Source organism: Hyla sarda, chromosome 8, assembly GCF_029499605.1.
Source record: "Hyla sarda isolate aHylSar1 chromosome 8, aHylSar1.hap1, whole genome shotgun sequence".
Classification (NCBI taxonomy): domain Eukaryota; kingdom Metazoa; phylum Chordata; class Amphibia; order Anura; family Hylidae; genus Hyla; species Hyla sarda.
This window is the reverse complement of record NC_079196.1, coordinates 196,409,190-196,423,048: the sequence shown is the minus strand read 5'-3', so window position 1 is coordinate 196,423,048 and position 13,859 is coordinate 196,409,190. Positions and strand designations below refer to the sequence as shown.

The following is a 13,859-nucleotide window of genomic DNA, read 5'->3' as shown; positions in this document are numbered from 1 at the left end:
CCCCTTAAAATAGGCGCTGTCTGCATCAAAAACTTTTTATGTTAATCTTGACAAAACATTCACCTTTTTTAAGCACAGGCTGGGACAAAGTTCAGTAAATAAGGATGGGATGAGCACTCCTCTGTGTTCACTCCTGTCCTATCAGACGGCAGCTTGAAAACAGAGAGGAGGGGGTTACAGAGCAGCCTGCAGTGATTGGATTAAGAGACCCAGCACAGCACAGCAGACTCAGGGAACAAGTGAATGCATGGTTAAGGAGGGTGGGCTCAGTGATTGTCTTGGACACGACCTTTCCTGCGCAGTGGATGTCAGAATGAGTGAGCAGCAGAACAGAGGGATTTGTTAGCCAAATACAGAAGCTAGACACATAAAAAAAGCCTTTAAGCATTGGCACGACCTAGTGAGTAACATATAGTAGCATAATTTTTTTTCTGTGATGTGACAGGAACACTTTAACCCCTTGCCGCAAAACGCCATTTCTAAACGGCGCTGCGGCACGGGAGGGTTATGAAGCGAGCTCAGGAGCTGAGCTCGCATTATACCCGTCACGGTCCCGGCTTCTATCAGCAGCCAGGACCCGTGGCTAATGCCGGAAATCTTAGTTAAGGCAGATGTCCGGCATTAACTCTTTAGATGCGGCCATCAAACTTTGATCGCCGCGTCTAAAGTGAAATTGAAAGCTTCCGGGCAGCTCAGTCGGGCTGATCGGGACACCTGCGCGTCCGATTGGTGATTGATTGCCCCAAGCCTGGAATCCAGGCTTGAGCAATCAACCGCCGATAACACTGATCAGTGCATTGCAATGCAATGGCATTGATCAGTGTATTGAATCAATGTACTGCGTGTTATAGTCCCCTATTGAAGCTATAACATTGCAAAAAAAAAAAAAACTTCTTCCCTAATAAAAGTTTTAATCACCCCCCTTTTCCCATATAAAAACTGTGTAAATAAAAATAAACATACGTGGTATCGCCGCGTGCGTAAATGTCCAAACTATAAAAATATATCATTAATTAAACTGCACGGTCAATGGCGTACGCGTCAAAAAAAATTCCAAAGTCCAAAATAGCGTATTTTTTGTCACTTTTAATACCATAAAAAAATGAATATAAGGCGATCAAAAATGGAAAAATAAAAAAAGTTATAGGGGTCAGAAGATGACAATTTTAAACGTATACATTTTCCTGCATGTAGTTATGATTTTTTTCAGAAGTACGACAAAATCAAACCTATATAAGTAGGGGATCATTTTAACCATATGGACCTACACAATAAAGAGAAGGTGTCATTTTTACCGAATAATGTACTGCGTAGAAACGGAAGCCGCCAAAACTTACAAAATGGCTTTTTTCTTCCATCTTGTCGCACAATGATTTCTTTTTTTCCATTTTGCCGTAGATTTTGGTGTAAAATGACTGATGTCATTACAAAGTACAAATGGTAGCGCAAAAAATAAGCCATAATATGGATTTTTAGGTGCAAAATTGTAAGGGTTATGATTTTTAAAAGGTAAGGAGGAAAAAACGAAAGTGCAAAATCGGAAAAACGCTATGTCCTTAAGGGGTTAAGCTATATGCGCAGACGTAAAGATATTGCATGTATCAAGCAGTATGGTTCATCAATGTAAGTTGCTTAGCCACATGGCCTAAAATCCACAAAAGGAGAACGCAAACAAACACTATTCCCCCGCTGACCCCGTCCTAGAATTACTGACATTATTCTCTTCTGCTGAACTAACAGTCGTGACCTGAAATGTAGCAGTGTGGAAATTAGCAAATGCCTGCGATCCATGCCAAGTCTCCGCAAGTTCATTTAACACTTGCATTACTTGGGGGTTCTCAGCAGAGATTACTTTTCCAGTGCAAACACAAACATTTACTCCTTTCCTTATGGATAATGGGGGAGATTTATAAAATCCTGTGCAGAGGAAGAGTGGAGCAGTTGCCCATAGCAACCAATCAGATTGCTTCTTTCATTTTCCACAGGCCTCTTTAGAGGCCTGTGGAAAATGAAAGAAGCAATCTGATTGGTTGCTATGGGCAACTGCACCACTCTTCCTCTGCACAGGGTTCGATAAATCTCCCCCAATATGTCCTCACCTTGTGGCACTCACCTCTTGATTCCCGGCCTTCTGGTTAGGATCAGAGACATTTTTATAGATCCGGCTGGATGTCCGTCAGTATATCTGTGCACATTCACTTATTTATTTATTTTTTGTCACTTTTTGCGTGTTGCGTGTTCACAGGATTTGTCAGGATGCGGTAGCCCTTCTGGGTGTTCCTCCTGGTGGTCTAGGGGAGGTGTGTGTGGCCATTAGCTTCCGCACCTCCCTACAAAAACCCTGAATACTCCTGCATGGGCAGGGTACCGACCGCTACCGGCTCTGTGGGCAGATACCATGGCTAACGTCAAGGGGGATGCCGGGAGCATTTGTGGTCCCTTAGTAGCTTCGGCAAAAAGTGACATCGAACCTGGAACATCGCAGGTACCTTTTGGTCCAGAGGTGAAGGGTAAGGTTTGTTGTGGGGCCTCTCTCCTGTCAGAGAAGGGCTTGTGATAGACCGCATCCTTTGTGCACTCTTTTTAGTTTAACACGTTTGCACTTTTTCTTGCTCTTTGGGTGATTTGAGAGCACGTTCCTCAGCTCTTAAAGGGGTACTCCGCCCCTAGACATCTTATCCCCTATCCAAAGGATAGGGGATAAGATGTCAGATTGTCGCGGTGCCACTGCTGGGGACCCTGGGGATCGCCGCTGCGGCACCCTGCTATCATTACAGCACAGAGCGAGTTCGCTCTGTGCGTAATGACAGGCGATACAGGGGACGGATCAGCGTGACTTCATGGCTCCGCCCCTCATGACATCCGCCCCTTAATGCAAGTCTATGGCAGGGGGCGTGACGACCGCCGCGCCCCCTCCCATAGACTTGTATTGAAAGGGGCGGGTCATGACATAATGAGGGGCGGAGCCGTGACTTAACGATGCTCTGGCCCCTGTATTGCGAGTCATTACGTGCAGAGCGAACTCGCTCTGTGCTGTAATGATAGCGCAGTGCCGCAGCAGCGATCCCCGGGGTCCCCAGCAGCGGCACCACGGCGATCTGACATCTTATCCCCTATCCTTTGGATAGGGGATAAGATGTCTAGGGGCGGAGTACCCCTTTAAATAAAAAAATATGTCCTTACTGGGGTTGTATGCAACTCAGTAGGGCCTGAGCTGCAGTCAATCTTCTTAAAATGTACCTGTCACTATAAAAAAAAATTAAAAATTTGCTTTGTCATAGAGACATGTAAAAAAATGTTTATGTTCAGACACCGATCAGTAGAATGAGGATGCAAACTTCTCACGTTCACTCCCGCCTCTGAGTCAGGTGACCAGGACAGACTCATAATGTAAGTCTAGGAAACAACCCCGCTTACAGAGACTTACAGAATGGCTGCGCAGTTCTCAACCCGCTCGTTCTACTGAGAAGTACAAAAACTTTTTATATGACCTTAAGACATAGTAGATAAGAGAACATGTCAACATTTTTAATAATGACAGGGACACTTCATCTTTTGGACCTTTAGCACAAAGAGAAAGAAGACGAATTGAGTTTTTCACAAATTCTGTTCAGAAATCCTCTTTCTGCTCCATGTTAAAATGAAGCAGAATTGGTGTTTCAAGGGGTACTCTGCCCCTAAACATCATAAGATGATCAATAAGATGTATGTTTGCAGGTGTCTGGCCGCTGGGATACCCCCACAATCTCCGGCGCGGAACCCTAGTTATCCGGTGCACGGAGCGGACGCCAAGCCGGTGACAGATTACGGACAACCACAGCCATTACGTCCCCATCCATTCATGTCTATGGGAGGAGGCATAACGGCTATGTACTGTAAGCGTGTGTACTGCTGCAAGCTTCTGTGTATAGAATGTCACGGTGCCGGCCCAAAGATTCCCCGCGATCAGTCATCTTTAGGTGTCTAGGGGCAGAGTACCCCTTTAAGGCTGGGTTCACATATGTCCGTTTTAGTGATCTCAGCTTAAACTCTCTGCAACTAATGACAAAGGTGCATCAGTAGATTAGGATCTGGTGTTCATTATTGTGCATGTCAGGCAGGGAATCACAGCAAGATGCCTTCCTCTCTCCGGCGCCCATGCTGCGTGTTCCACCGGCCAACTTGAGATGCAGGATAAATGTGAACGGTTCTACAATTATTTTCCCACAGCACCAGATGACGGACATAAGTGAAGGGGGTCTAACTTGCACGGAATTTGGAGCATAAATACAAAGTAACAATGGCATCATTGTAATGTTTCCAAGCTTATTATGAGAACTTACACTGGATTCCCCAGCTGAAATTATCAAGTGTGAACACGACCATAATGGATATCAATGGAAGTCTACTACCAAGCAGAATCCATGTTGGAATCTGCCTGGAATTTTTCAGTCTGCACATGCCCTTAAAGGGGTACTCCGCCCCTAGACATCTTATCCCCTATCCAAAAGATAGGGGATAACATGAATGATCACGGGGTTCCCGCAACTGGGATTCCCGCGATCTCTGTGCAGTCATTGGCGTCGGTTTAGGCTTCGGGGTCGTGACATCATGGCCACGCCCCTTGTGATGTCACACCACGCCCCCTCAATGCAAGCCTATGGGAGGGGGCGTGGCTCCCGCCACGCCCCCTCCCATAGACTTGCATCGAGGGGGTGGGATGTGACATCACGAGGGGGTGTGGCCGCGACGTCACGACCCCCGCCACCTGCTGCAAGCTTTCGGAAAAAAATGTTCTGAACACTGGGGAAACGGAGTACCCCTTTAAGTAGCTAACAATGTCCTTTACAGATTCTCCAATCTGAAATTTGGGAAGAATGGGCTATGCACTGGAGTAGTGTCACAGGGCCCCCTCCCATATTTTCAAAGAGTTTTTCTATTATAGATACTGACCTGTCATGAGCTGCAGATATATCTATATCTATATATATATATATATATATATATATATATATATATATATATATATACACACACATATATTTAGCCACCATCATTTATTCCGTCCCAACATAAAAACGTATTCAGCATTTAAAATAACCAGTTCCATACCTTCCTCCTTTTAAATCTAATGCAGAATTCTCAGGTTTATGTGATAACCACTTACCTGTGACTTCCTGAATAGGTGTCTGAATACTCCCAGCAACTTCAAGTTTGTCAGTAACTGCGGCGCCTCCCTCCAAAATACGGACGAGTTCCCTGAGTTTATTGCACTCCTCCTGGAGGTTCTGGACTTCATCCTTGCGCTGCTGTTTGGCCTTACTTGCAGGATTCATACTAAAATGAATCACTTTTACTTTGCTTGGATCATAGCAACCCTGAAAATAAAATAATTACGTATTATTACGGCCTCCAGATCATCAGAGTAAGAAAATAAACTTGGCTTCTGTCTCACTGGATAACATTAAAAGTTTAGCCTGCTGCATTTTCCTTTACAATTATTTTTAGTGCAGCTCGGCTTGTTGAGATTGGCTTCTGTATATCAGCATAAGCCCACCATCAGCTCACTGTGAACAGACCTGTGATTTCCATTACAGAAGGGCAAAATGCATACATATACATATATATGTATATACACACACATACATACAGTCATGGCCGTGAATGTTGGTGCCCCTGAAATTTTTCTAGAAAATGAAGTATTTCTCACAGAAAAGGATTGCAGTAACACATGTTTTGCTATACACATGTTTATTCCCTTTGTGTGTATTGGAAATAAACCAAAAAAGGGAGGAAAAAAAAGCAAATTGGACATAATGTCACCAAACTCCAAAAATGGCCTGGACAAAATTATTGGCACCCTTAACTTAATATTTGGTTGCACACCGTTTGGAAAAAATAACTGAAATCAGTCACTTCCTATAACCATCAATAAGCTTCTTACACCTCTCAGCCGGAATGTTGGACCACTCTTCCTTTGTAAACTGCTCCAGGTCTCTTATTGGAAGGCGCCTTTTCCCAACAGCAATTTTAAGATCTCTCCACAGGTGTTCAATGGGATTTAGATCTGGACTCATTGCTGCCACTTCAGAACTCTCCAGCGCTTTGTTTCCATCCATTTCTGGGGCTTTTTGACATATGTTTGGGGGTCATTGTCCTGCTGGAAGACCCAAGATCTCGGACGCAAACCCAGCTTTCTGACACTGGGCTGTACAATGCGACCCAAAATCCGTTGGTAATCCTCAGATTTCATGATGCCTTGTACACATTCAAGACCCCCAGTGCCAGAGGCAGCAAAACCACCCCAAAACATAATTGACCTCCACATATTTCACTGTAGGTACTGTGTTCTTTTCTTTGTAGGCCTCATTCCGTTTTCGTTAAACTGTAGAATGATGTGCTTTACCAAAAAGCTTTATCTTGGTCTCATCTGTCCACAAGATGTTTTCCCAGAAGAATTTTGGTTACTCAAGTTCATTTTGGCAAAATGTAGTCTTGCTTTTTTATGTCTCTCTGTCAGCAGTGGGGTCCTCCTGGGTCTCCTGCCATAGTGTTTCATTTAAATGTCGACAGTTCACGCTGACACTGATGCTCCCTGAGCCTGCAGGACAGCTTGAATATCTTTGGAACTTGTTTGGGGCTGCTTATCCACCATCTGGACTATCCTGCGTTGACACCTTTCATCAATTTTTCTCTTCCATCCACGCCCAGGTAGATTAGCTACAGTGCCATGGGTTGCAAACTTCTTGATAATGTTGCGCACTGTGAACAAAGGCAAATCTAGATCTCTGGAGATGGACTTGTAACCTTGAGATTGTTGATATTTTTCCACAATTTTGGTTCTCAAGTCCTCAGACAGTTATCTTCTCCTCTTTCGGTTGTCCATGTTTAGTGTGGCACACACAGACACACAATGCAAAGACAAAGTGAACTTCTCTCCTTTTTATCTGCTTTCAGGTGTGATTTTTATATTGCCCACACCTATTACTTGCCCCAGGTGAGTTTAAAGGAGCATCACATGCTTGAAACAATCTTATTTTTCCACAATTTTGAAAGGGTGCGAATAATTATGTCCAGCCCATTTTTGGAGTTTGGTGACATTATGTCCAATTTGTTTTTCTTCCTCCCTTTTTTGGTTTAGTTCCAATACACACAAAGGGAATAAACATGTGTATAGCAAAACATGTGTTACTGCAATCCTTTTCTGTGAGAAATACTTCATTTTCTAGAAAAATTTCAGGGGCGCCAACATTCACGGCCATGACCGTATGTATGTGAATATATATATACATTTTGCCCTTCTGTAATGGAAATCACAGGTCTGTTTACAGTGAGCTGATGGTGGGCTTATGCTGATATACAGAAGCCAATCTCAACAAGCCGAGCTGCACTAAAAATAATTGTAAAGGAAAAGGCAGTCAATACCACACACAACCAGATAGCAGGTGTGACGCTGTTTGGAAGGAAGTAGGCATGCTTTTTCCAATTCAGGACAGTTACTTTAAACCACCAATAAAAAACAATCAAACATAAAAAAAATAAATCTGTCTGGAGGAAAGGAACTCATACACATGCCATAGCTGTCGGCTGTCTCTCCCATTCACATCTTGGTCAACTGTTTATGTATTCTGAATGGCAAAATGAGAGGTGAGCTGCTGCCAGAGGTCTCCAATGGTGGCTTAAAGGGGTACTCAGGAGGAAAAAAAATGTTTGCAAATCAACTGGTAACAGAAAGGTAAACAGGTTTGTAAATTACTTCTACTTAACATACTTAATCCTTCCAGTACTTATTAGCTGCTGCATACTACTACAGAGGAATTTGTGCAGTTCTTTTCAATCTGGCCACAGTGCTCTCTGCTGACACTTCTGTCCATGTCAGTAACTGTCCAGAGAAGGATAGGTCTGCTATGGGGATTTGGTTTTACTCTGGACAGTTCCTGACAAGGACAGGGGTGTCAGCAGAGAGCACTGGGGTCAGACTGGAAAGAACTAGGGATCGACCGATATCGATTTTTTAGGGCCAATACCGATTATCTGCGACCTTTCAGGCCGATAGCTGATAACGATATTCCGGTATACGTTATCGGCTATTCCCCCCCCCCCACCACCATCCCCGGCACCGCAGATCAATGATTTAAAGCGGGCGCTTTAAATCAATGAACTGCAGCGGCTTTTGCGGGGCCAGAGACTGCCGCCCGCTTCTCTCCCCCTGCCTGTCCTGGGGTCCTCCCTAGTCAAACCACCACCACCGCTGCCCCATTGCCTCCCCCATCCCCGGTTTTATAATTACTGCGCTACTTCTGGCTCCGGCGGCGGCGTGAGCTGTCACTGTGCGCTCTGACAGTGACGTTGCGCTGAGGACGTCACACATCATTGTGCTGCGCAGGACGTCGCAGGAGCCAGAAGTAGCGCCGACCCCGGGAACAGGTAATTATAAAACCGGGGAAGGGGGAGGCAATGGGGCAGCTGCGGCGGTCTCTGGCCAGGGCGGGGCATTATCGGCAAGGTAATTGCCGATACCGATAATGTCCAAAATCGTGAATATCGGCCAAACCGATAATCGGTCGATCCCTAGAAAGAACTAGACAACTTCCTGTGGAGGATACAGCAGCTGATAAGTGCTGGAAGGATTAAGATTTTTCAATAGAAGTAATTTACAAATCTGTAAATGATTCTGGCACCAGTTGATCGGAATTTTTTTTTTCCCCTTCTGGAGTACCCCTTTAACTTTGAGAACAAATGGGTTAGGCAGTTGAAATCCAACAAAACCGATCCTCGGGAAGACTCTATACACATCAGACAGTTGCCGGGCCGACTATAGTTGGTGGGTACTTTTAACTAATGTGCATGGAGTGTTTCCCAACCGGTGCACCTTGAGCTGTTGCAAAACTACAACTCCCAGCATGCCCAGACAGCCAAAGGCTGTCCGGGCATGCTGGGAGTTGTAGTTTTGCAACAGCTGAAGGCACATCGGTTGGGAAACACTGGTCTAGATTAATGAACTGTGACATGCAATAGATGATTACACCATGAAAGATTGGTGGATAATGCCGGTAAAACAACAGGTTGGCAATACAGCTCAATGTTTCATCCGGATCATATCTAGGTGTGAGCTGTAGCGCTGTACGGAGGTGAACCCGCACTTTAAATCGTGCGCCTCATTGAAATGCAGCTCGCTCGGCCTTCCAAGGAACGTTAGCATAATTTAGATCAAGCCAGGTCATCCTGACGGAAGTGCTGAGCCGAAAGGTCTCTTAAATTCGTAGAAACCCAGATCCTCTCTTAAATCCTACAGTAAATGAAATACGGCCTCACATGGTCGGGCATGTAGGGTCTCCTCATTATCCAGCTTTCCGGCGTCTGTAAAGACATCTTCCCTGGCACAAAAACGGCAAATTAACATTTTACATTAACTTTCTATTGTCCCGAAAAGTTCTTGTATGACGGTCGTTACTAAATTGCCTATTAATGTGCATGGTCCTGGATAAGAGGCAAAAGCTTAGAAAAATACAATTTAACTCGGAAAGAGTGCCACAAGGGTTCAATGCCACCCAAAGCCCATAGATCAGACTGGCACTGTGTCTGCCTTAACCCCTTCATGACCCAGCCCATTTTCACCTTCATGACCTGGGCATTTTTTGAAAATCTGACCACTGTCACTTTAAACATTAATAACTCTGGAATGCTTTTACTTATCATTCTGATTCCGAGATTGTTTTTTCGTGACATATTCTACTTTATGTTATTTGTAAAATTTCACTGATATTTGTATCCTTTCTTGGTAAAAAATCTAAAAATGTCATGAAAATTTTGAAAATTTAGCATTTTTCTAACTTTGAAAGTCTCTGCTTGAAAGGAAAATGGATATTCCAAATAAATTACATATTGATTCACATATACAATATGTCTACTTTGTGTTTGCATAAAAAAATTGACAAGTTTTTACTTTTGGAAGACACCAGAGGGCTTCAAAGTTCCGCAGCAATTTTCCACTTTTTCTCAAGATTTTCAAAATCGTAATTTTTCAGGGCCCAGTTCAGGTTGGAAGTGGATTTTAAGGGTCTTCATATTAGAAATACCCCATAAATGACCCCATTATAAAAACTGCACCCCCCAAAGTATTCAAAATGACATTCAGTAAGTGTTTTAACCCTTTAGGTGTTTCACAGGAATAGAAGCAAAGTGAAGGAGAAAATTCTAAATCTTCATTTTTTACACTCGCATTTTCTTGTAGACCCAATTTTTGAATTTTTACAAGGGGTAAAAGGAGAGAAATCACCCTAAAATTGGTAACCCAATTTCTCTTGAGTAAGGAAATACCTCATATGCGTATGTAAATTGTTCGGCGGGCGCAGTAGAGGGCTCAGAAGGGAAGGAGCGACAATGGGATTTTGGAGAGTGAGTTTTTCTGAAAGGGTTTTTGGGGGGCATGTCCCATTTAGGAAGCCCCTATGGTGCCAGAAGTGTAGACCCCCCACACATGTGACCCCATTTTGGAAACTATACCCCTCATGGAATTTAATAAGGGGTGCAGTGAGCATTTACACCCCACTGGCGTTTGACAGATATTTGAAACATTGGACTGTGCAAATCAAAAATTTTATTTTTCATTTTCACAGACCACTGTTCCAAAAATATGTCATACACCAGTGGGGTGTAAATGCTCACTGCACCCCTTATTACCTTCCGTGAGGGGTGTAGTTTCCAAAATGGGGTCATATGTGGATATTTATTGTTTTGCGTTTGTCAGAACTGCTGTAACAATCAGCCACCCCTGTGCAAATCGCCTCAAATGTACATGGTGCACTCTCCCTTCTGGGCCTTGTTGTGCGCCCCCAGAGCACTTTGCGCCCACATATGGGGTATCTCCGTACTCGGGAGAAATTGCATTAAAAATTTAGAGGGTCTTTTTTCCATTTTACCTCTTGTGAAAATGAAAAGTATAGGGCAACACCAGCATGTCAGTGTAAAAAATTTATTTTTTTACACTAACATGCTGGTGTAGACCCCAACTTCACCTTTTCATAAGGGGTTAAAGAAGAAAAAGCCCCCCAAAATTTGTAAGGCAATTTCTCCCGAGTACGGCGATACCCCATATGTGTCCCAAAACTGTTGCCCTGAAATACGACAGGGCTCCAAAGTGAGAGAGCGTCATGCGCATTTGAGGCCTGAATTAGGGATTTGCATAGGGGTATTCTACGCCAGTGATTCCCAAACAGGGTGCCTCCAGCTGTTGCAAAACTCCCAGCATGCCTGGACAGTCAATGGCTGTCCGGCAATACTGGGAGTTATTATTTTGCAACAGCTGGAGGCTCCGTTTTGGAAACAGTAGCGTACCAGACGTTTTTCATTTTTTGGGGGGAGGGGGGCTGTGTAGGGGTATGTGTATATGTAGTGTTTTTTACTTTTTATTTTAGGTTAGTGTCAGTGTAGTGTAGTGTTTTTAGGGTACAGTCACATGGGCAGAGGTTCACAGCAAGTTTGCCGCTGGAAGTTTGAGCTGCAGCGCAAAATTTGCGCCATCTCAAACTTGCAGCACTCACTGTAAACCTCCGCCCATGTGAGTGTACCCTGTACATTCACATTGGGGGGAGGGGGCAAACATCCAGCTGTTGCAAACTCCGAGCATGCCCTTTGGCTGTCCGTGCATGCTGGGAGTTGTAGTTTTGCAACAGCTGGAGGAACACTGGTTTGGAAACACTAAGTTAAGTAATAAACTTTCAAGTGTTTTGCAACCAAACTTAGTGTTTCCAAACCAGTGTGCCTCCAGCTGTTGCAAAACTACAACTCCCAGCATGCATGGTCTGTCAGTGCATGCTGGGAGATATAGTTTTGCAACAATTGCAACAGCTGGAGGCACTGAGGTAGGAAACGGACAATGTTTCCCAACTAGTGTGCCTCCAGTTGTTGCAAAACTACAACTCCCAGCATGCCCAGACTGCCAAGGCATGCTGGAAGTTGTAGTTCGGCAATATCTGAAGGATCAGATGTTGCCGAACTACAACTTCCAGCATGCTTGGGCAGTCTGGGCATGCTGGGAGTTGTAGTTTTGCAACATCTGGAGGTCCACAGTTTGGAGACCACTGTATAATGGTCTCCAATCTGTGCTCTTCCAGATGTTAGAGAACTACAACTCCCAGCATGCCTGGACAGACTGAGCATGCTGAGATTTGTAGTTTTGCAACATCTGGAAGAGCACAGATTGGAGACCATTATACAGTGGTCTCCAAACTGTGGACCTCCAGATGTTGCAAAACTACAACTCCCAGCATGCCCAGAAAGCCAAAGGCTGTCTGGGCATGCTGGGAGTTGCAGTTTTGAAACTCTCAGAGGCAGCAGTGAGATCGCTTTACGGCGATCTCACTGCTGCCAATGAAGATGCCGCACTGCTGCCGGAAACTCACCTCCGGGACGCAGCGCAGCCGGGACCGCACGGAGGACGCCGGGACCGCTCGGGACATCGCATGGCCGGGTAAGTGATGCCGGGGGACGGGTCAGGGACACTTAGCAGAGCGGATTTGACCAGCTGATAGCAGCGATCGCTGGGGGTGGGGGGGGTGGGTGGGGGACGAAACCCCCCGTGGTCGCACGGTAAGATGGCTGGCTATCAGTGATAGCCACCATCTTTCCGGGCGCTGTGGGATGCCGCGAGTAGCGGCAGTAATGTCCATGACGTACCTGTATGTCATGGGTCGGGAACACCTTGCCACCCATGACGTACAGGTATGTCATAGGTCGGGAAGGGGTTAAAGGGGTACTCCGCTGGAAAAAAAATTTTATTTTATTTTTTTTAAATCAACTGGTGCCAGAAAGTTTAAAATATTTGTAAATTACTTATTTTTAAAATTATTAACCCTTCCAGTACTTATCAGCTGCTGTATGCTCCAGGGGAAGTTCTTTTCTTTTTGAATGTCCTTCTGTCTGACCACAGTGCTCTCTGCTGACACATCTGTCCATGTCAGGAACTGTCCAGAGCAGGAAAGGTTTGCTGTGGGCATTTGCTCCTACTCTGGACAGTTCCTGACATGGACAGAGGTGTCAGCAGAGAGCACTGTGGTCAGACAGAAAAGAAATTCAAAAAGAAAATAAATTCATGTGAAGCATACAGCAGCTGATAAGTACTGGAAGGATTAAGATTTTTAAATAGAAGTAATTTACACATCTGTTTAACTTTCTGGCACCAGTTGATTAAAAAAATATATATATATTCCCAGCGGAGTACCCCTTTATAGAAGCACTCCAAGTCATTGTTGTCTATATCGTGCACACTCGCCGTCACTAGTCCTACAGCGCCATTTGTTTTATTCCAGTGTTGCTGCATCTATATGCTTCATTACTGTAACTCGGTGTGATCACCAGTCTGACACTCTAAATCTTCCAGTGTTTAATGGTAATAACAGGAGGTCAGATTTGGTTCGGTCTTCCTGTGATCAACAGGATTGCATCATCACCTACCAGATCCTTCCTCTCCCAGTTCCATATGTTATCTCTATGGCAGTATCTCCCAACCATGACTCCTCCTCCTGTTGCAAAACTTCAACTCCCAGCATACCCGGACTGCCAAAGGATGTCCGAGCATGCTGGGAGTTGGAGTTGTGCAACAGCTGGAGACACATTGTTTGGGAAACACTGCTCTATGGGATCAGGATATACAGTGGATATACAAATTTTCTCCAGCTCTATCTTTATACTGCTGCTGCTATCCCTATAGGATCAGGATATTTAGTTGTTATACAGGTAGAGCTGGAAGGGAGGTGTATAACAACTAAATATCCTGATCCCATAGAGATAGCAGCAGCAGTATACAGATAGAGCTGGAGGGAAGATGTATAACTGCTATACATCATGATCCCATAGAGATATCAACAGAAATATACAGG

At 44.5% G+C, this 13,859-nt stretch overlaps 1 protein-coding gene across 3 annotated transcripts in view; it reads right to left on the bottom strand.

The window, feature by feature from the left end:
• The window catches only part of MAD1L1 (mitotic arrest deficient 1 like 1), a 790,601-nt gene that overhangs the window by 258,274 nt on the left and 518,468 nt on the right, over positions 1 to 13,859 (bottom strand). For all 3 annotated transcript variants that reach the window (XM_056535643.1, XM_056535644.1, XM_056535642.1), the window contains exon 16: positions 5,147 to 5,357. In XM_056535643.1, coding sequence (XP_056391618.1) covers positions 5,147 to 5,357 — 211 coding nt within the window. The remainder of the gene's footprint in view (positions 1 to 5,146; positions 5,358 to 13,859) is intronic.